The 22,881-nt window shown below is 51.4% G+C and overlaps 1 protein-coding gene across 1 annotated transcript; it reads right to left on the bottom strand.

Moving 5' to 3' along the window:
* Positions 1-4,120: 4,120 nt before the first annotated feature.
* CDA (cytidine deaminase) lies at positions 4,121-20,659 on the bottom strand. Its single transcript, XM_037499981.2, has 4 exons — positions 20,506-20,659; positions 13,646-13,757; positions 7,866-7,923; positions 4,121-4,606 (listed from the first exon to the last, which is right to left on the bottom strand). The coding sequence occupies exons 1-4, from the start codon at positions 20,657-20,659 to the stop codon at positions 4,490-4,492; spliced, it is 441 nt and encodes a 146-aa protein (XP_037355878.1). The 3' UTR covers positions 4,121-4,489.
* Between the last annotated feature and the right edge of the window lie 2,222 nt (positions 20,660-22,881).

Genomic DNA, 22,881 nt, shown 5'->3' with positions numbered 1-22,881 from the left:
ACACAGCAAGGAACTGAATGTAACAGCAACAGCACACAAAAAACAGCACACACAACAGCACACACAAAAGAGCTAAATCCTGCCAACAACCATGTGAGAGAGTAGATCCTTCCTCAGCTGAGCCTTCAGATGAGACTGCAACCCCAGAAGACTTGTTAACTAGAGGCTTATAGGAGACCTTGAGCCAGATTGCCCAGCTCTGCACAGATTCCTGATCTGCAGAAACTGTGGGATAACACTTTTTTGTTGTCCTAAGTTGCTAGATTTTGGTGCAAATTGTTACACAGCAATGATCGTTGTATCTCTTTTTGGTTTGTTGAGTCATTGAATTGTAAATTGTCCCCCTTTTGAAAAATACTTCATCCCCTGAAAACTACATTACCAGATTGGGTGTTCCTGCCATGCTTGTTTCTGCATCCTCTATAATCATATACAAAATATTATATTTGTGGTTCTTAGGCCATTCCATTATTTATTCTTGAACATGTTTTCTGACTTCATTTCTAACACAGGCACCCAAAGTGGTCCTAGCATCTGTCAATTAGAGTCATGCCCCCTCCCTGCCAGGAGGAAATCCTAAAGACTCTTGTAGTTTACATAAGCAATTAGCAGCAGCTGGCAAGAGCAAGCAAAACAGACATGCTTCTATTTATTTCCATGGGACTTTGTGACCCTGCTTTAGGGTCCCCAAAACAGACAGTTCCAAACAACAGAGGCTGTGCTGCTCTAAAACGGCAGGTCCTCAGAACAGTAGGACGGCGAGATCAATTGCTTTTATTTTAAACAAACATCCCAGCCTCTCCCTAGCCAGATGAGTATTGCTTTTCCAAGCCGACATTGTTCAAATAATTTCTGGAATCCTCCTTTGAGAATTGCCTCTCCTAGTCTGTTTCCAAGAAGACTGAGAACACTGGGCTTTGTCCTTCTTCTCTGCCCATCCCAGGCCCCATTCCCTGACCTGGCGACCCTTCCCGTGTCCTGACTGAAAGACCCCCTCCTCAGGGCTGCCTTGACCATTCTTCTGTCAAGCCCTGTCTTCCTGCTACCAGCTCCTAGGGCACTTTCTCGCCTGTGGGGAGCACTTGGCATGAAGAACAATAATGGCTTAGATCTCATTTTCCCACTGAGAGCTCTGTGTGGGCAGGGACTCTGTTTTATTCACTGCTGCATCCTCAGGGTCTGGCTCACCCCTGGAATACAATAGATACCCCATAAATAATTGTTATATGGATGAGCAGATTGGCTGTAAATAGCTGCGGCTTGTTTGCAAAAACCAAATCCATTCAAGGGACTCACATTTGTCACCCTTAGTAGAAGTAACAGCTGACCTGGAACAAGAGCTTAATGAGCGCCCAGCACTGGGCCGTCATAACGCATATTTGGTCAGCACAACTGTTCTGTAGGGCGGAAGCAATCATCCTCAGTTTAGAGATGAGGAAATTGAATCTTAGAGGAATGAAATAACTTGCCCACAGCCACAGCCTGGAGGCTGCCCCACTCCAGCGCTCAATCTTGGGGCCAGGAGGCTCTACCATTTATTTTCCTCATTAAATTAAAAAAAGTTTGGAAATCAAAAATACAGCTATGTGCAAAGAAGTGTCACGAGTCTGTATTCCCGGCAAACAGACTTTGAACTGAACTTAACATTCGGGGGTATTTTCTTCCGGGGGTCTCTCTCCTTTGCCTTTCTCTACACTCCTTTGAGGAGACTGCTCAGAAGAGCGTGGCACTTGAGTGGAATTTGTAAACAGCCCCTCTGCCGAGCCCCTGTAGACTGCCGAAGCCCTTCACCATTTCCAGAGAAAGGCAAAATGGAGTTTCGGGTCTTGCAGCAACGCTGGAATTGCTTTCCTGTCCTCCAAGGTTGGGATTACTGTCCTGTCCCCCGAGGCGGCAGCGGGTAGGTCTGGTGTGCGGCGGAAAGGCCAGTCTTGCCAGGTGCCACGCTGCCGTGCTCCCGTCCAAGTGGCTAGGACCCGGGGAGGGGGCTTACCTGTCCACTTCCTGTGCCCCTGGCTGCTTACTTGCCTTGGAAAGAGGAATCCTCAGCTCTATTCTTACCCCAGGCACTGAGGCGGACCCCCAGGCCAGCTTCTGGGGGGTGTGGGGGCATTAATAGCCCTTTTCATGGGCCAGCCTGGGCTCTTTTCCTTATTCAGTCGTCATTTTCCCAAGTGTGAGAGTGTGTGTGTGTGTGTGTGTGTGTGTGTGTGTGAGAGAGAGAGAGAGAGAGAGAGAGAGAGAAAGAGAGAGAGAGAGAGAGAGACGGGGGGGTGGGCCCTCACTGACATTCCTCATACTGGAGAATACCTCAGGGCCCCACCACCCCCACCCCTGCACTTGGTACGTACCTGAATCACAGTGTATTTCTGTGCACTAAGCTGTCTACGTCTCTCTCTCCCTGTCAGACTGTGAGCTTCTCAAGGGCAGAGGCTGCTTCCTATACATCTTTCTCTCTGCAGTATTTGTAGATACTCCGTAAACAAAGGCACCCAGACATCAGCTGTGGGAAAATGCAGAAACACTCTGAGGATCAGACAGATTTCAGCTCTGCCACATATCAGCTGTGTGATTTTGGGCAAGTGACTTAACCTCTCTGAGCTTTGATGTCCTCACTGGTAAAGTGAGAGCAATATATACTCTGAGCTTGGTAAGTGAGAAGTAAGTGGGTTCATGTACATGAACCCCCTGAACATGCACTGTGTCTAGACCACAGTGGGAGTTACAGCAGGTGGATTTTGGTCTGAACTTTGCTGTGCTAGAGCAAGTCACTCAGCCTTTCTGAAGTCCGGCTCTTTATTTGTAAGGAGGAGGGAACACCTACTTCACAGAGCTGCTGAGCACTTTGCATTAAAAATAATCCATGTGGGTCCTCCCTGGTAGTGGTGGGTTGAGCGCAGTGCTGTGAAACTGTTCACGGCCTCTGCAGTGTGGGTTCGATCCTGGCCAGCCCAGGAGATACCTACATGGCGAGGCAGACCATTCCTGTCTCGCCTGCTGCTCCCCTCAGCAGTGAATTTCAGTCAGTCTGCCTGTTCTGTTCCCCACTCTGTCTCTGGTGAATCCTCTCACCCTCCCGCAGATCTGGCCTGTACCCCTGTTCTTTTTCTTTTTTTAAAGATTTATTTATTCATGCATACAAGGACTGGGGTACAGGCCAGAGATGTGGAGGGTGAGCGGATTCACCAGAGACAGAGTGGGGAACAGAACAGGCAGATTGACTGAAATACACTGCTGAGGGGAGCAGCGGGCGAGTCAGGAGAGGTCTGCTGTGCCATGTGGGTAGCTCCCTGGCTGGGGATCGAACTCATGCTGCAGTGGCTGCCAACAGCTTCATAGGTTGTGTCTTAACCCCTTGCACCAACAGAGAAGCGCCCCCCCCGCCACTGTTCTTGTATAAATAAATAAATCTTTAAAAATATATATAATTCATGTGGAAGTACTTGATGCATAGTAGGACCTCAGAAAAACCTTTGTTATGCTGTCTAGACAAACTCAGGCCTCCCCCTTTATGCTTGGCATCTCTCAGATGCCCCATGGAGGGCAGTGTCCAGGACTGCAGGGAGCTGAGTCCATCACAGATTCTAGAAACAGCCGCTGGCAGTTAGCCCAGCACAGCGGGGTCTCTCCTTGGGAGAACAAAGGGGAGAGGAAACTAAAAACTCAGCTCTCCACTCTGAGGGGTGCACAGTATCAAAGGTCCCACTGCTTCTCCCAGCAGAAAACCCAGGCTTTTCTATAAAGACAGGTCACCCAGGAGCCATGAACTATGAGAGAGACACAGCAAAACATGCACCCGAATCAGGATGCTCTGTGATGTTTATAATTAGAAAAGTCCTCAGAACAGGGTAGAACCTTGGGAAGCCTGATGGGGAAGCAGTCCAGACTCAGCTGGAATTTTTAATGTTTGTTTTTTTTTTTTTAAAGATTTATTTATTTATTTTATACAAGCACTGGGTATACTCAGAAGCGCGGGAGGGTGAGAGAATCCACCAGAGCCAGAGTGGGGAGCAGAACAGGCAGAGTGACGAAATACACTGCTGAGGGGAGCAGCAGGCGGCAGGAGAGGTCTGCGCGCCATGTGGGGCCCTCGCCAGCCGGCTGGGGATTGAACCGGCGCTGCAGAAGCTGTGGACAGCTTCGCAGCCCAGCGTTCAACTGCTGCGCCACCGGCGAGGCCCTCAGCTGGAATTTTAAAGAGGATTCGGAGGAAGGAGGGATGTTGCTCTTGTCCCGAGAAGGGACGAGGTGGGCTGGAAGGAGGGGCTCCGGCCCAGGCCGGAGTGGAACCTTTATCACTCGGGTTGGAGATTCGGTGTTTGAGTGTAATGTGGAAAAGTCCTCTCTGCCTCATCCCTGTAGGACAGGGGTCCAGTCGGCAGGTGTCCCCAGGTCTGTGACAACATCTTCACGAAGTTCTCCTCGCGGCTGTCCCTGCAAGTACGTGTCGGGATCCAGGCTCTCCCCGGCGGTGGGTGTTCTCTGGCCTTCACTGGGTCTTCTGCAGGTCCTCGGGCCCAAAGGAGACCGGCAGTAACTCCTGGACCGTCTTCATCATGTACGTGCCGTCGGGCTTGGTCATGTAGACGGCCCAGGTGCAGCCAAACTGGAAAAGAGGCAGAGCCAGCATAAGGGCAGCCGTGCGACCACGGGGTTAGGGCTGAGCGGGGCTTGAGTCTGGCTCTGCCTCTGTCTACGGGCCTCTCTTTCTGTGCCTCTGCTTTCTCATCTGTAAAGTGGGGAGGACAACCTGGCTCATCGCGCGTGGGGAGGAGCAGGTGAAAGGAAGCACAGCGAGCAGTGAGCATTGTGCTTTTTGTGGTCTATGATGACGGACTCGGGACCCAGGGCTTTTTTTTTTTTTTTTTTAAGATTTATTTATTTTTGCATACAAGAACCGGGGTATAGGCCAGAGGTATGGGGGAGTGAGAGGATTCACCAGAGACAGACTGGGGAACAGAACAGGCAGACTGACTGAAATACACTGCTGAGGGGAGCAGTGGGCGAGTCAGGAGAGGTCTGCTGCACCATGTGGGTATCTCCCTGTCCGGGAAGCGAACTCGTGCCGCAGTGGCTTTGGACAGCTTCATAAGTTGCGTCTTAACCCCTTGTGCCACCAGGGAGGCCCCTGGACCCAGGGCTTTATAAGAACAACATGCGACCCCCGGGACAGCCTTCCTCTTGCTGTGACAAAGAACAGCTGACATCTGCTTCCCTTTCATTACTTCCTTATGCCTCACAACCAGAGAAGTTGCTCCCCTGCCTCAGTACCCTCCAGCTACTGCACACGCGTGACCTCGTTACCTACCCTTTGAGGTAGGGACTGTTATTATACCCATTTCACAGATGAGGAAACTGAGGCTTAGCAGGGACAGTCAGCAAGGCAGAATATCAGTACCAATCTCTCGCCCCGTCTTTCTCTTACACATGAGGAGCTACCACTTCCATTCCTATGACTTGGGGGCAAATGACTGAGCTCTTGGGGGCTCAGTGTTTTCACCTGTGAAATGGTTTCAGAGACAGAAGAATATATTAGGCAGGAAGACAAGTCGAATGGCAGGTCTTGGGGTCGTAGTCACTGGATCCAGGCTCTACCTGGCCAGGTGTTGTTGGAATTAGGTGGCAGGGGAAGGCACCCAGCACCGTGCCGGCCTGAGCAGATGCTCAGCCCATGGTAGCCATCGCTGCGGCTGCTAGGAGCAGACGCTGGGGTTTGCAGCCTGCTGTTCCTCCTCACTGCTGTCCGGATCACCGCGTTATTACCCGGCTTTTGGAAAACTAATGTTTTAAGGAAAATGTCTCTGCTTGGCAGGCCCGGCTGAAGGTATGGGTGAGAGCGAGCAGCGGGGCACATAAGCGCGAGGTCCCCGCCTCCACATCTCCTAGCATTTGCATTTTGGCTTCAGTTTTGCTTCTCCCTCCTTCAGCTTTTTCATTTGCCTTTCTTGTTTGCCAACATCTATTCTGTATGGAGAAAACAGCAATGAGCAATTAGACCTAGTCAGGGCCTGGGAGCCAGGAAGTTGGCATCTGAGGTGGTTTCCTTATATGGCCTGGGAAGTGACAGGCGTCCCCCCCAAGCGAGATGATGTCCACACTGTCAATCCAGTGCCTCCGTGCGGCATTTTTCATCTGGACTTGGGAACTGAGCTCTGCGCACCGTGTATGGTCTGCGGTGCTGGCAACGAGAACGGGGATGCTGGCATGTGTGACAGATGCTGTGAAAACCCAGGGCTCACATGCATGGTCCAAACAGCCCTTTGCTCCCAGATTGAGACAACTTGGAAAGCAGGACCCCCCACGGAACAAGCAGCTCCCATGCAGCAAAGCACCACCATGTCTTCTCCACAACCTAGAAGGATTTGTTCCACGTACATGACTGCAAAGGCGCGGGCCGCTGTGAGCAGCATGACTCTGTGGTCAGCCTGCATTGGTCACGACAGCCAGTTCGCTATGCATGGGCTGTGTGTCCTTTAGCAGGTTGCTTCGGAGGGAGGGGTAATGACAGATGCTTCCCTCCTGGGCGGGGGTGAGGATAACATGAAGTGCTGCATCTAGAGCGGCTGATAACGTCACATCAGAGCTCAGGGGCCTAAGGGATCTTTTAAGTGGGGGGCTTTAACGATTTGGGGCTCTGAAGGACACAGGTCTGAGAGTCCACAGAAGCTCCTGACACTCCCTCACCCCCAAATGTACATATAAATATCAAAAAACTCCTCTTTGTTTTAAGAGTTGAAGAAATTGAAAATTTCCATCCAGATGATCTTTATAAAAAGTATATTTGGTCCCTAAAGTCCCCTCTTACAGATAAATGGCTTTTCTGAATTCTTTTTCTCAACTTTTGTTACAATGTGGTAAATATAGACAGCATAACATTTATATTACCTAAGCTTTACCATTTTATGATCAGTTTAAGTGTACAGGTTGGTTCCCTCTGTTCCTGGAATAAAATATACCCTCCACCCCATGACCTACAAGACCTCTTGTGATCTGGCCCCTGCCCACCCCTCTGTCTTCAAGTCCTGTCCCCTTTGCCTTCTTACTCAGTGTTCTAGCCTCTTTGGCCTCTTATTGCTTATCAAACTCATCAAGGGTGTTAAGCTTGCTGGCTCCTCTGTCAGAAAATGGCCTCCTCTACACCTTTGGTTGCCTCATCTTTTCTCATTATTTATATCTCTGCCCAAACGTCATCTTCAGAGAGGTCTTTTCTGGTCATCTAAAGCAGGGCTTGGCAAACTCTTTTTCTGTAAAGGGCCAGATAATAATTGTTTTATGGTCTGCAGGCCATATGGTCTCTGTCATAAGTGTTGAACTCTGCTGTTGTAGGGTCAAAGCTACTATAGACAAACTTTGAACCAATGGGCATGAATGTGTGCCAATAAAACTTTATTTACAAGAACAAGCAGCAGACTGGATTTGCTATGGGCCATATTTGCCGACCTCTGACTCTGATCTAGAGTATCACCTGCTGCCCCTTCTGCCATTCCAACTCCTTTTTCTATGTTTTTTATTTTTTCTTTGAAATCCTCAACCCTCTCAGAATTGATACTGTTTGTTTATTTATTTTGCTCTTTGTTTATTGTCAGTCTCCTGCACTAGACTATGAACTCTGTGAGGGCAGGAGCTGGTCTGTCTTTTCACTGCTGTCTCCCCAGAACTAGTTTAGTCCCCAATACAGAGAAAACACTCAGCAATTATTTGTTGAATTTGAGAATAATTTCCAGTGATTCATGGGAGCTCAGAAATCGGCCCACTGAGCAAACAGGACAGTAGCTGCGTCTCCTGGTTGGTAGCCCGCCTTTGCTCCCACAGCTTGAGAAAGCAAGGAGGCATCCTGTCTGTATCCAGAAAGAGAATCTGCTTACCTCTCTCATGACTTGCCTGCAGGCCCCACATGGTGAGATAAAATCATCTTGCAAGTCACTGGGGAAACAGAATCAAACATGGATTAGTCTCCTGAGGTATGAGGACAATTGCTAAGATTCAGGCCTGAGTCCCGCCCCACTCCAGATGAGGTCAAACCCCACCAGGTGGTTCCCAGCTCACAGACACACTGTGTCCCAGAGGCTGAGGAGAAGATGCCTGGCGGCTTTCCACACTCCCAAGAGGCCAGACCACAAGCAAGAACGTTGTTTGTGTTAGTGCAGCCAATAAGCATTTAGTGAGTACTTACTGTTGCTGCCCACACCCTGGGGACACAAAAATTAAGGAGAATTTGTCTCTGACCTTCAAGAGATTGCTCAACCCAGTGGGTGATATAGAAAACCAGATGAGTTATCATTTTAGACAAAATGCAATAAGTGCACATGGTAAGAGAAAAACAATCCTGATCTGTGGAGAGAAAATGTTTTATGGCATTTGACGCCGTCCTTGGAGGAGGCACAGGTCACTATTACTGAGGACCCACTGTGTGCCAAGATCTGTCCCAGGCACTCGACAGCCATTATTTCATTTAATTCTGAGGACAACCTGAGTGTCAGAATGACCACTCTACCTGCAAGGAAAGAGGCTCAGTGTGAAGAAGAAACAGGTGCTATTTGGAAGTTCTGCATTTTTCTGTAGGGCAGGAAGTAGTATGTGCAAAGGCTCTGAGGCATGAAAGAAAGTGTGTGTGAGTCAGAGGAAAATGGGCTCCTTGCATTTGAGACAGTCTGGAGGTGAGGAGCTCACAGTCAAGGGATCACTTCTGAGGATTTAGGGACCTACAGGCCATCCTTCAGCTCTGAGCAGGATGAAGGATGATGCTTAAAAATGTGGGTCTGCTACTCCTAGCCAGCCTATTTGGCCGCCATTTTGTCACCTAAACAAGGTAAAAGTGGCCCGGCCAGTTAGAAACAGGAACCCAACCCTTAAGCCCTTCAAATCAAACAAGAGCGCAAAGCTGGATCATACTGAGAAGGTTATGCATCACAAACTATGTCCAGAATGCCCAGGGGGCTGAGGACTGATGCATAACATGTGCATCAGGAGGTATGTCCAGAATGTCCAGGGGGCTGAGGACTGATGCATAGCATGTGCATCAGGAGGTATGTCCAGAATGTCCAGGGGGCTGAGGACCGATGCATAACACATACTCCCGACTTATACATCACGAGGTATGACCGGGAACGCTCGGGGGGCTGAGGACCGATGTATGACAAGGGACCCCAGAAGCTGATCAGTGGAGTGCCTTGTTGATAAGATCAGAACCATGGCTGGGGATTAGGGTGTATCATCAAGTAGATTAGAAGTACCTGGAGGGTAGACTCAGAATCCCTAATCTTCTACACCCTTCCCCTTTCTTTAATCTCCTTAATCTCCTTACAATCAATTATGTGTGTCAATAAAAGGGCCAGGATCTTGCTCTTCAGCAGCATCCTGCATTATGTAGCCTGCTCCACGACTCCCATTTGTCAGTGTGGTGTTGTCCGACGCAACAAAAAAGACAGATTTAACTGCAGGAGGCCTGAAGCCTGCTGGAGCACTTGAAGTTTAGACAGCGGCCACCACCACCCTTGCCCTTCTAGACCCGCAGCCCTTTGATAAGTCTAGAGGAATGTGGGATTTAAAATTTGCTTCTTGATCAGTTCTTCTTGTTAACTATGTGTGACTTTGACCAGATCATTTTAATCCACGCAGGGTCATTTCTTTGCCTGTAAAATGTGCGCAATAATGTCATCTACTTTGTAGGAATGCAAGACAATAAAATGTCCTAAGATAAAAGATGTCCTAAGCGCTATACAAACTTTAGAATGCTACACATAGATGGTTATTGCCTGTATTAATCACAGCTTGATAATTAATGGCTTATCCTACATTCCCTTACATATATAAACTGGCATCATTTTAGAACCTTATCATGTATTGTTTTATTATATACTACTAGCTTTATGTATTATTTCATCATTAACTTATTTGATTACATATTAACAATACTTACATTAATATGTACCCAGAATGTGACAGGCATCCAGCAAAGCACCTTACATGCACTGTCTCATTTTATTTTATTTTAAAGATTTTATTTATTTATTTATACAAGCACTGGGTACAGTCAGAAGCACGGGAGAATTCACCAGAGCCAGAGCGGGGAGCAGAACAGGCAGACTGACGAAATATATTGCTGAGGAGAGCAGCAGTGGCAGGAGAGGTCTGCGCACCATGTGGGACCCTCGCCCTGTGGCTGGGGATCGAACTGGTGCTGCAGAGGCTGCAGGCAGCTTTGCAACCCAGCACTCAACTGCTGCGCCACCAGGGAAGCCCACTGTCTCATTTTAATTAACAGATAGTTATGGGACACCCACTAGGAGATAATGCCTCACTGACAGGCACCGTCAGTGCTGGGGATGTGGCAGTGAACAGAACAGACAAAATTCATTGCACTCAGGAGTTTTTGACGAATCAGGGGAGCCAGCCAGCCATGTATCGAGTAGAAACAAAGAGAAATGCTATGAATCGAATAAAGCAGTGGAGGGAGAACAAGGGATGGGCTGTTGTATTTCATCCTCGTGATAACTCCATTTTATAGATTCTGGTCCATGAAAAGGTGGAGTCTGAGCACACCCCAGCTTCAGAAAAAAAGCCCACGGGACCACAAAGGGTGAGCCCTCTGAGCCAAATGAACCCTGAAGATGACCAGGTCACAGTGCGGTGGCCAGAGCCTCTTGTGAGCTCTCTGGAAGCTGGAATCTATTCTCTTTCACTTCCCTCCACACATGCTGACCACCAGCCTGAAGGAACAGCCAAGACCAGGCGGAGGATCCCTGACTTCAAACTCCACCTTCCTGTTTGGGAAGGGAGAGGATCTCTGCGTGGAAATGCTATGAAGCAGGCAGGGCGCGGTCAGGCCCCTGGGAGAGGCGCTCTGTGTGAAGCCAGCTGCTCTCCTCTACGAACCAGCCCCTGCCAGGCTCACCACTTTCCTTCCCAGTCTGTGCCGTGCGTGGCCACGGGGATGGCTCCCTGGCCAAGGCGACCTGCATTAGGTTTCCAAGGGTGTGTGTGAACATGTATCCCACTGGGAAGCTGATCTGGCCTAGGGGTCAACCACAGAACACAAGCCGGTGCATCCAGGCAGCTCCGAGAGCTGGAAGTCAGCCTGACTTACCTTGCACATCTGTGTCGGGTGCTCAGCTTGGGGCCTCACATCTATCAGATGAATTAACACCTGTAAGGTTGTTGTCCCCTAACAACCCTAGCAGGCAGGTGCTCTGTACAGCTCATATTACCCACATGATCATGAAAGCGAAATGACCCGCCCAAAGTCACAGGGCCAGGATCGAACCCAGGCCCTGCGTACTCTGCCGTGGGTAGCTTCGCAGTGATCACATGATGATAACTTGCAAACAAGAGTTTTAATTTACTGCGTACTCTGTGCCAGGAGCTTTTCAGAAATCATTTCCTCAGTCCCCACGACAGCCCGATGGGTCAGTGTCACTGTCCTTCACTTCACAGGTGAAAAGCCAGACTCGGATTGTTGCAGCAACATGTCCAAGGTCAGCAGCAGAGCAGGATTTGAAAAAGTTCTCATGAGCCTGGGAGCCTGGACATTTAACGATGACTCTATATTCCTGCCAACAGTGAGAGCTGAGTGCTTGGAGGAAGACGTACCCCAGAATGCTGCTGGGGGCGTTGGCTGTCCCCTCCTCATGTCCCCTTTCTCCTGAGCCCCTGCCCTGCACCGCTCAGGCCTTGTTCTGAGCAGTGACGGTTCCCTGTGGTTTGCCCTGACCTTGGTCATACTGAAGCCAATTATCAGACTCAACAGCCTGGAAATCTTTTGACTGTGATGGTAACAACGGCGACCCCAGTGGGGCGAGCTTCTGTCCCCATTAGCAAGATTCCATTTGTGTGCTCTGCTCTCCTCATCTTTCACATCTCCAAGGGGCTCTCTCGGCTGTTCACACCCATCAGTGTTAACAAGGGAGCTGGCATTTTCCCTCCATCCTCTAAATCCATACTCTCAATTTAACAAATCATTAGTGCAGTAATGACAGTCCCTGGCTTGGGGATGCTGGTGCAGGCTGAATCCCAGAGATGAGCGGCTGGGTGCGGGGAAAATGCAGGTTTTGTGTAAATAAGGAGATTTGCTAATTATCACCAGCAATACCCAGTCATGTTTAAAAGCAGATAATGACTGAGAGAAAAAGCCTGTCATTCGGGGCGTTCTAAACAGAGCGAGGCCGCGATGCCATTACCCTTGTGTTGACTTTGACATTTCCCCCAGAATGTCATTATTTTGTTGGGTCAGCTCTGAAATTGAGCGATTTTCCCCACTTTTTTTTTTTTTTTTTTTTTTGCAAAGTGTAATTCACATTCTGATCTCTGCTCATCTGCGTGAAATTTTTCCAGCATGACCTCATTATTCTTCCCAAAGCCAGAGGGAGGCCAGGACAGACATCGGTCAGGGGGAGAGTGCTTGGAAGTTGGGGTCTCCTCCCCAAGTGTGCCACTGGTGCCAGAGACTTGGGAAAAAACCTACAATACCTGGACGACCTCAGGGTCCAAATGCTGCAAAGTTTGGGATCTTATAAAAGAAAGGGGGCCTCATTTTCATCACAGGACGCCATCCTTTTTGTTGGGGGTCCCTACATTTCTGCTGCTTGCCTTTCTGCCAGGAAGATCCTGTAGTTCCACCACCATGAAGAAGTAATTCACTCTAAGGATGTGACCCATGTGGCCAGACATCCCCAAAGACCGGCCCTGGGCCAGTCATGCAGCCTTTTCTGGGCAGGTTAAACATCTGCCATGTTATCTTCTCTGCATCGTTAACTTGCTGAGATTGCTCTCTCTCCCAGACAATGTGAGGGTACACACAAGAGCAATTCACCGCTAAATGAGAGGCATAATGGTGTCCAAATTAATAAAACAGCCCGTTTACATGCTTGAATCCTAAAATCACTGAGTCTAGGTCCAGGGCCAACAAGAACTTAATAAGTTCTCTTTGGGGGTACGCATGTGAGAACTTGGATACTTACATTTGGGGCATGCAGAGAGAGCTGGTGAGCGCGCTGTTCAGCTGGGACTTGGGCTGGAATCTGATTCGTTTGAGTCATAGTTTCCCTGGCTGGCAGGCCGCCAGCAGCTTGTCTCTGTATCCCGGTTCTGGCACCAGGAGGTGAGAGCTGCTGAGTGAAGGAGTCAGCTTGGATTCGGGGACCAGCTCGAGGCGAGCAGGGAACAGAGTGTGATCTCCTGGCACAGCATGGTGCAGTGGAATAGGCACTGGAGTGAGCCCCCAGAGACCAGGTTTTGCCCCAGCTCTGCCACTAGCTCCCAGGAGCTGCTCATCCTCCCTGTACCTGTTTTTTCAACTGCAAAATGGGGGGAGAGGCCAGGGAGTTTGTACCAGGTGATTTTAGGTCCCTCCAGCTTCAGGTATCCATGCTACCTTGCAATTGCTTCTTGGGGTTGTGTTGCACTTTGTGCTGTTACGAGGCCAGAAGCACACCTGTCCTTGTCAACCAAGATGTCTTGGTTATTTACTTGCTCTGTAGCTCACTGAGGACAGAGTCCATTTCTCATTTATCTCCTTTATCCTCCACACTCAGGCCCATGCCTGGCACACAGGGTGCGCAAAACAAACACGTGAATGAATAATAGGTGTGTAGTGGATGTTGGCTGAATCAGTGCATAGATATTGCTGTCACTTGACTTTCCTACTCACCTGGCGATAGCAATTGCCCTGAAGTCTTTGTACCCTTCTGAGATGGCCTTCTGGATGGCCGTCCGCTCTGCGCAGACACCCAAGGTGTAGCAGGCATTTTCTACGTTGCACCCTGTGAAGAGAGGAGAGCCTGGTGGTATTTCCAGCAGACCCACTTCCTGTTGCGTGTGCCGAGGAAGAGGCTTGCTTGACTCTCGACAAGGTCGGAAGAAGGAAAGGCAACGTGGGGAGACCCTCTGACCCACCGGGCTGGGGCTCTTCCCCGGGACCTCCAATTCTCATTGCTCTTCAATGCCTCCATCTCAAAGCACAGGCTGGGAGCCGGGGCAGCGTAAGGGGCAGATTAATTCACCACGGCGGGGTAGCTTCGCACTTCTTGCCCAGCGGGTTAGATAACTGCAGGGACCTGCGGCTTTCATGTGTTTCCTGTCTTTGACCCAACTGTGTTTTCTGCCTCTCCCATATTAAGATCCTGCCAGCCTTGTCTAGCAAATCTCCCAGCCCTGCCGCAATTCAGGGGCACTTTCCCCATTAGATGGGATTCATGCAAATCTTAAATTTTGCTGATGTGCTGTTAAAGCAAACTGCCAGATTGCAGAAGGCCCGTGTCAGGACCTTGCCAGTGTCAGCCCTGGAGCCCTGGAGAATGGCCTCTTGGATGCACAGAACTCTGTAAAGAGCCTGTAGTTTCTGTCTATCACTGGGACGCTTTGCCCTCTAGGCTCTGAGAATTTGGGAAAGAGACTGAGTTCCTTGAAGCTCAGTGTCCTCATTTGTGAAGTGATAATGACAGGGTCTTCCTTACAGGCCTTTCCTGAGAACAAGTTGAAATCATGTAAAGCAATTAGTACAAAGCCTGGCACTGAGTAAGTGTTACACAGCTGTCAGCTGCTCTGATTAATTGCATGAAAATCAAGGTTTTGTCAGTGGTAGACCTGTGAGACAGTCTCTGTTCCTTCCAGACAGGGTGTGTCAGTTGGCCCTGCCTTGGTCTTCCAGGCACTTTGAAGGCCTTTCCATGCTAGAAGGACCTACACAAGCTGGTGCCAACCTACTTACGTCTTGGACCTCATGTCCTTTTACTCTCCAGGCCTGTGGGCCTGCCAGATGTTTCCCAAAGACCCCAATGTAGACTCCTGCCAAAGGGCCTTTGCACTGGCTGGTGCCACTACCTGGACACTCCTCTTCCTATATGCACATGACTCACCCTACTCAGGTATCTGCTCACATGTCACCTCCTCTGACCAGCCTACCCTGATCACCCTTTCTCAAATTACTTCTCTCCCCCAGCACCTCCAAACCTCTTGCTTTTTCTTTTTATCACTTTCCATTTTATCTTGCTTTCATTTTCCTCATGGCACCAACACTTTCCTGAAATAAATGTCTTGGCTACTTAAAGCCCACATCATAGTGTAAACACCCCGAGGACAGGACTTTTGTCCATAGTATATATTCCGGCTCCAGAGCCTAGAACAGTGAGGCGAGTGAGCCCTTGTTACTTCCTACTAGTGGACATGCCCACGTCAGAGCTAGATTCCTGCGATGCAAAGAGACCTCCAGCCTGTTTGGTGTAATTTCCCAGGCTAGCTTAAAAGAAGAAAGGGGTGGGGGAAGCCCCTGACCAGACACTGATCCTGAAAGACCAGGCAATTTTGTTTTGCCTTCATAAGCCCAGACAACAGCCACCAGCCACACAGGCAAACCACCCCCATTCCCGGCTGCCTTCACTGGCTCTGAAACACGCGAGACAGACTGGATAGTGCCAAGCCGGGAATCCGTGATTAAAAGAAGGGGTCAAATAGTACTACAATTACTAACTGCTATTATTACTTGCTTTCTTTGATTCTCTCATTGCTTTTCTTTTACCTGTCAGGTACTCTGGGGAATACTTTACCTGTGCCAGGTCATTAATCCCGTTGACAGCTCCAAAAGGCAGATACTATTACAGCCCCATTTTACAGAAGGTAAATTCTGATGCTGCTGGTGAGAGGCAGGACTCACGTTCTGGCCTGTCCCTTACACAGGACCATCCTTTTCCCCTACAGCATTCAAAACACCTCTTCTGAGGTGGTTTGGTGCTTAAGTCGAATGTCATCAAGACACCAGCAAGGAAGGCAGTTCACCCAGAGGAGATTCGGGCTGGACAAGCTGTGCACTGCTGTCCTCTGAGGGGTCCCACTGGGATGGGCACAGAGCTCCTCAGGCAGTGGCCTCAGCATGTGGGAGGCTTAACACAGGCCTCTGAGCCCCACCCCGGGAGCTGCTGCTGCAGGTCTGGGTGGGGCCCAGGAACTTGCATTTCTAGCAGGTTGCCAGGGAGTGCTAAGCCTGTGGTCTGGGCCCACTTCAAAGACTCACTGGATAGAGCAATGTCATGTCCAGGAGCTTGAGGAAATACTGCACCCTCCTGGGTTCCCGACAGCCGTAGGGCCGCAGTTTCAGGGGTGAATGATATTCTAGCACCTTTAGAGTCAGGGCTTTTAGTGTTGCTCGTCTTGTAATGATCCCCTTTAGAGTGACAGTAGAACTGGGTGGGGAGACTATGGAAATGGCGTGGGGTGGACAAACAGGGCTGTAGGTGGGGAATCCGCTCAGGGAAGCCTGGTTTGATGCCCCTGGGAGTGCCAGGGTGGGGTGAGGGAGGGGTGGCCTTAAAGTAAGTGAAGGGAGAAAAGAGTCTGGGGAGGCCTCAGAAGGGCAGAGACTGGTCTGGGGCAAGATGGACCAGATCTAAAGAGTAAAGCAAAGCAAATGCTATTGAATGATTAACCAGGATGTCCTTAAGTGTCCTGTGGTTTGTTCCTCCCAGAATTCATTACAGCTGATCCAGTAAAATGGCTTTTCCCCTAAATGCCTGGGACACAGAGAAAGTCCATGTCCCTGGAGAGAAGAGAGGGATCAACAGACCAGTGTTTGAGAGGATGAACTAAGGAGACTAGCACCCTCCCTCAATGATGCAGTGAGCATCCTCTGTGACTCTCCACCCATCTCCTCCAGCTCCACACAGCTGGGCTGGTTCCCTGACCCCTCCCGGGCCTCCTCTGCCCCACAAGCATGACACATGCCCCCTGCTGCTCTGTCCTCACCTCCCCTTTCCTCAGCAGCTCTTTCTTCCCTGGCGGCTCCTCCTCCCGGTTCCGAGGCTGTCCCCACAGCATGCTAGAAGTTACTCATTACCCTCGTGGTGGTCCATCTTGGAGGGCCACAGGCCTCCAGGGTTGAGTAACAAGAAAACTATCCCTACGAGGAGACCATGCCAGCAGGCCTGTCCTTGCAGCCAGACCTGCTGTTGTGGAGTGGACAGGACACAGCTGCCTCTGAGGGCACAAATGCCACGGAGGCTGGAGAAGCACAGAACAGGGACATCTGCCCTACTCTAAGCCTGCTAAATTCAGCAGTGCGGCTGATCCCCTCTAACTCACTTCCTACAGGGTGAGTTGCCCTCTGGGGTTCGTCCAGTAGATCAAGGTCCCTTACCCTCCCAGGCCCACCTTACATCACCTACACCCACTTCCTTTCCATCTCCATAAGGAGACCTAGGAATTCCGGGAGGCACCCTGGGTCTGGCCCCCTCCTCAGCATAAGTCTCCTCGCCCTCTGGCACATCCATCCTGCAGTTAGTGGGGGCAGAAGAACACGGCCTTTGGAATCAGGTACAGCCAGGCCTCCGTTATCTCGTTCATAAAATATGGGTGTGTTGGCTATTAGTTTGGCCTCTGGGCAGCCCCACGCTCCTCCTGTGGTTACAAATCCACCCAGGCCCCTGGGCGGAGGAATACATGAATGAGCTAGCCAGATCACACTCGCCATCATGACAGAGATTAACCAGGCACACGTGTGCCTGCAGGTGGACCCACGAGAGATTTCCCTGAACTGCCCATCTTGAACTAGGGGCAAAGAGCTCTTTCTGTTTCTGAGGCTGTAGGATAAACCACATGCTCACTGGACACACGTCCCCTGATGCCACCTGTAGGATAAGAGAAAGAAACCAGCACCCAGAAGAAAAAGGGCCCAGGGCATTTGCGTTTCCGAATTCCCTGACACTGATCTATCCCAGCCCATTGCAAGGAAAGGCTCTGACTAACATCCGTGACACTCACCACCCCCTCAGGTGGAGGCTGAGAGGTGACACTTCCTTACCCAGTGCTTCCTGAAGGCTCCAGCCACTGAATCGGCTGCCTCACCTGTCAGCTGTCAGTCTGCCACGCCCCCAGAACAATCCAGCTTTGCCTTCCTCCTCCTCCCTCCTGCTTCATCATTGCCCAGGGCCACCTGGCTGGAAATCTGCGCACCGCCTCCTTTCCTTCTTTCTAATGCTGCCCATCCCAGACCCGGTCCATTCGTCCCCCCAACCTCTCTCAGATCTTTCCTTCCTCTGTCTGCTGTCCAAGCCTGAGCCGTTCATTCGTGTCTCCAGCGAATGTGAATCGAGGCCCGGCAACAGCCTGGGCACAGTGCTGGCGGCGGGGAAGGTCAAACAAGACAGACACTGCTCACTCACACTCTTTCCTCCACCCGGCTGTCCTTGAGCATCTGGCAGACTAACTGTCCTCCAGCACCACGTTCATGTTACTCTTAATTCCCTGGAGGTGCAAGGGGTTAAGACACAGCACTATGAAGCTGTCCGCAGCCACTGCAGCAGGAATTCGATCCCCGGCCAGGGAGCTGACTCACATGGCGCAGCAGACCTCGCCTGTCTCACCTGTTGCTCCCCTCAGCAGTGTACTTCAGTCAGTCTGCCTGTTCTGTTCCCCACCCTGTCTCTGGTGAATCCTCTCACCCCCCGCACCTCTGGCCTGTACCCCAGCTCTTGTATGCATAAATAAGTAAATCTTTAAAAAAATTAACAACATTCCTTGGCTCCCTACTTCCCATTGCAGCAAATCTCAGTGTCTGCTTGGCCGGCAAACACCCTTCATCAGCTGCCTCTAATCATCATTATCACATCACTATCCTGCTAATAGCAGCAGTAGGAGGGCACCCACATGATGTTCCTATTGTGGGTCCAACACCACACTAAGCGCTATAGGCAGAAACCCACCTAGAGCCTCCCAACCGGGATGAGACAGAGCCTGTGGCAGGACTGATGTGGCACAGCCAGTAACAGCCAGGCAGGCCCCCAGCTCTGCACAGCCATCCTGCACAGTGGGATGTGCCCTCCCCTGGCAAGTGGGCAAGCTGAGGCTTGGCAGGGAGAGGAGAGGGGTGCAGGGTCATGCAGCAGATAAACAGCAGCACCGCAGCGAGCCCAGGAGCCTCTAACCCCAGAGCCTTCACCCCACCCCATTGGGTCCCCTAAATCCCACCGTAGGACTATTCCTCTGCTGACACCAGATCCTTCCAAGCGATTTAAACCACCACACTACTCCCCACATTCATGCACTCCTTCCACAATCACCAACGGTGGACGGCCCACCCTCATGGCCTGGCATCACAAGCTGGTTGGCAGGACCACCCTCATTAATGTGCATAAAATGGGTGCTCGGAAAATCATTACTGTGCATACAGTGGGTACTTAGCAAATATTTGTCAATGACTGAATCACTGTAAGGATGGGGAGGCCCCTCTCTCTGCACCTCTGGAGCAGAGGTGGAGGCCCTAGAAAGAACCAGTGGCTGGTTGGTCCTGGATCCCAGGGCAGTGTGCACGCTGTGGTTAATGTTTAATAATCATCTGAGCGAGCAGGGCAGGCCTGAGCTTCCATGAGACCCTCAGGGGTTCTCTATTGCCCATAGAACAGCAGACCTGGGGGTCAGGGGAATTCCGACTCCCATCTCTGGGTTCGATACCCAGTTCTGTGATCTTGGTTGCTTAACTTCTTAGAATCTCAGCTCTCCTCTCTGCAGAGAGGGTGGGAGGGGTTGCGTGGATATTAGTCACGCTCTCGTCACCCCGAGCTCTCCATCAAGGTTACTCCTCCCGCTCAAAGATGTGTAAGACCCAGGTGAACAGGTCTGAAACCTCAAAAGACAAGAGATAACATGAGCCTGAAGGAGAACTTGGCTCTGGAGCTGCTGGGGGTGCAGATGGACAGAGGTGAGCTTCTGGGCCTTTCGGCTGCCCCTCCTAGCAGAAGGGGGATTCCTGCCTGGGTTCTGTGCCAGTTTGCACCCGCAACCTCCCCTCCACCTGCACCCCATGTTTCCCTCTGTCCTGAGAGAGAACACAAATTTCAATTTTTTTTCAAGTGAACTTTTCTATACAAACAACAAGCCACAGACACGGAGCTTAGGAACAGACTGGTGTAGCTGGATGCCAGTCCTCACTTCCCCACCAGCCTGGCAGGGCCGTCGCTGGTCCTGCCAACCAGCTTCTGATTCGGTGCAAGGCCTGCATCTGCCAACTGCGGGAATCCAGTCACCCAGCCTGCTGCCTTCCCAGCCTTCCCAGCCAACCAACTTGCTTCCCAGCCTTCCCAGCAAGGTGGGTGAGTGGACAAGAGCAGGGTTTGGGGGACGGCAGCCAGCCCTGGTCTACGCCCAGTGCTCCGTGTGACCTTAACCTAGTCAAGCCCTCTCTGGCTCTCGGTTTCTTCACTGAAAAATGGGCATCAGGCGCAGGCCAGCGGGCGGGGTGAGGGCTGAGGGGGCGGCTGGTGGGAGCCTGGTATTGGCCTGTCTCTCCCCAGAGCAGCGGATGCGCTGGATTCGTGGCTTCGCCTTCCCCTCCTCCTGCCCCCAGCACCTCCCGCTCCCAGACAGCCTGTATCTGTGAGCCCCTAAATTTGCCCCACAGTCCGGGAGGGCGGGGGCAGAGGCAAAGCCGAGTTCCAGGGGAGCCCAGCCTGGAGGGGAAGCTGCGCGCTCTCCCCGCTGTGCCTCCCGCCTTCCCGGCCCACCTGCCGCCCGCACCCGCCTTACCCGAGAAGATCCTCCCGTCCCGGGTCAGGAGGGCCGCCCCCACGGGGAAGTGGCTGTAGGGGCAGTAGGCCGACTTCTTGGCCTCCTGGCAGGTGAGCAGCAGTCGCTGGACCTGCTGGGGCTCCAGGCCCGCGGCAGGACGCTCCTGGGCCATGTCGGTCCCCTGGGGCGGAGGACAGAGAAGACCGAGGTCGGCCGGCCTAGGCGGGCCCACCCACCGAGGCTCCTCCCCGAGGGTGTGCCCTGCGGGCTGGAGGTGCGCTCCTGCCGGGCGGGGGCGGGGCGGCGCACCCCACCCGGGCACCCCACCCCGCTCCCACCAGTGGTTCGGGGAAGGCGGTGGAAGGACACGGCCCACGAGCGCATCAGTCTTCCTCACCGCCCACTCTCCGCGTGTCCAGAGGTGCCTCTGTTTAGGGGTGACTGTGATCGCCTTCCTGGGGAAGAGTGCCCAGTGGGTCAGACTGAAGTCTAGAAGGTCAAGCTCCAAGGATTGAAATGCCTTAGCTTGTTGAGTGCCTTTTACTCTCATCTGAGAGATGCCGATGGGATGAGGCTGAGAGGGCAGGTCTGGGACAGCGGCTCTGGCTTCCTGAGTGAGGAAGTGTGAGGCAGAGCAGCAAGGAGGAATTGTTTTTATAAACATATTTATTGAGTAGAAGAAGTGGGGTGTAGACCAGGGGTGCGGCGGTGGGGGTGTGTGTGTGTGAGAGGATTCACCGGAGACAGAGTGGGGAGCAGGACAGGCCAGTCTACTGAAATACACTGCTGAGGGGAGCAGTGGGGAGACAGGCGAGGTCTGCTGGACCTTAGGGGTAGCTCCCTGGCCGGGGATTGAACTCAGGCTTAGGTGGTGATAGTGCTGACTCCAGCCCCTAGGCCGCAGGGAGGCCAGGAAGAATTTTATTCTCATCTGTTCCTTCCCCTTTCAATTCCATGTTGACGCAACCCCCAGAATTTAAAAGCATTTCAGCTGACGGGGACCTCTAAGACCCTCTACCTTTTAATTTCATGGGCAAAATGGACATTGGATTGGTGGTCAGCGAAATGGGTTTGCATCCTGGCTCCACCACTTTCCACATGTTGAACCACTGGCGCGTTCCTTGACCGCTGTGAAGCAGATTCCTCACCTCTGCAGTCGGCGGGAGTGATAATCTCTGTTCTCCTGCGAGGATGGAAGTCTGCCATTTATTAGTTCATAACCTTGAGAACACCAGGCCCTCTCTCTGAGCCTGTATCCTCATCTGTAAAATGGGTGCACTGGAAGAATCTCACAGAGTCCTCAACAGGATTGAATGAGATAATATACACAAGTGAGCGAGGTTGGAGGGCCTGGAGAGCCCCTTTGGGATTCTAAGTAAATTAGTGATTGTCATCAAGTGGCTTGGCCCTGGGAGAGGGGCAGAACACCAGTTAAGAGTGTCCAGAGGAGTCCAGCTGCTCCCAGATGCCCAGCGGGAGTGAATTAGGGGCTTCTCTGAAGATTTGGGTGGGGAAGGAGAAGGGGGGAAAGTAGGGGTGGCAGAAAATGAGGTACCAGTTCCATGCCCTGCATGCTGGCATCGGTGTGTCCTGCTGTCTGGCCCCCTTGTGTTCTGTGCTCAGCCGCAGGGAGACCCAGCTGGGTAGACACTAGAGTTGGGCAAAGATTGTCTCATTTCCTCTTCCTCATTCCTCCCTTCTCTTAAGACTCCTCATACTCCCCTTTCCACATATCTAGCCCTCCAGAGAAACACGGGGCTCCTCCTGCATGGAGACCTTTGGCATCTAGAGCCCTTTCCTGGATGGGAGGCGGGCTGCAGGAGAAACCGGCTGGAATGTGCTCTGCCTCCTCTATCCCTGTACCACCAGCACCCCAAAGGCTCCTCCTGGGTTTGAGAAAAGATAGCACAGAATGTACTGGCACAAGGTGTGCCCACTTAACATGGGGGTCATCTGAAGCTTTTGGGGACCAGGTATAATGACAACTGGGAAAAGGTTATGGTGTTCCCGTGGCTGTCAGACCTGGCAGGACCTCAGCCAGTTCCTTGTTTCCTGTGGTTTCAACCCCCTCCAGCTCAGCCCAGCCCTGCCCAGGCTCAGGATGGACCCCTCGGTCCACAGAGCCAGGAGAACTTGGACTCATGGTGGCCCTTGGCACCTTAAAAGCTCTCTACCTGTGCTGGTCATAAATTGAAACTGTTAATAGAAATAAAAAGTCTTAGCGCTGGTTATGCAAAGAGCTTATTAGGTAATCAAATGAGGATTCCAACCCAGAAAAAAAATCTGACATGTTTTATTCTGTGAGCTCTGCTCCACCTGTGACAAGTTAGAGTTCAGTTTATACATCGTGTTACAGTATAACATAGTGTGGAAGAAAAAGAGCCGTGAGTCATT

This window comes from Talpa occidentalis, unplaced genomic scaffold (genome assembly GCF_014898055.3).
Source record: "Talpa occidentalis isolate TD23 unplaced genomic scaffold, MPIMG_talOcc4v2.1 talOcc4.9, whole genome shotgun sequence".
NCBI lineage: Eukaryota > Metazoa > Chordata > Mammalia > Eulipotyphla > Talpidae > Talpa > Talpa occidentalis.
Note: the sequence above shows the minus strand (reverse complement) of the source record. Positions and strands in the feature narration are given on the sequence as shown.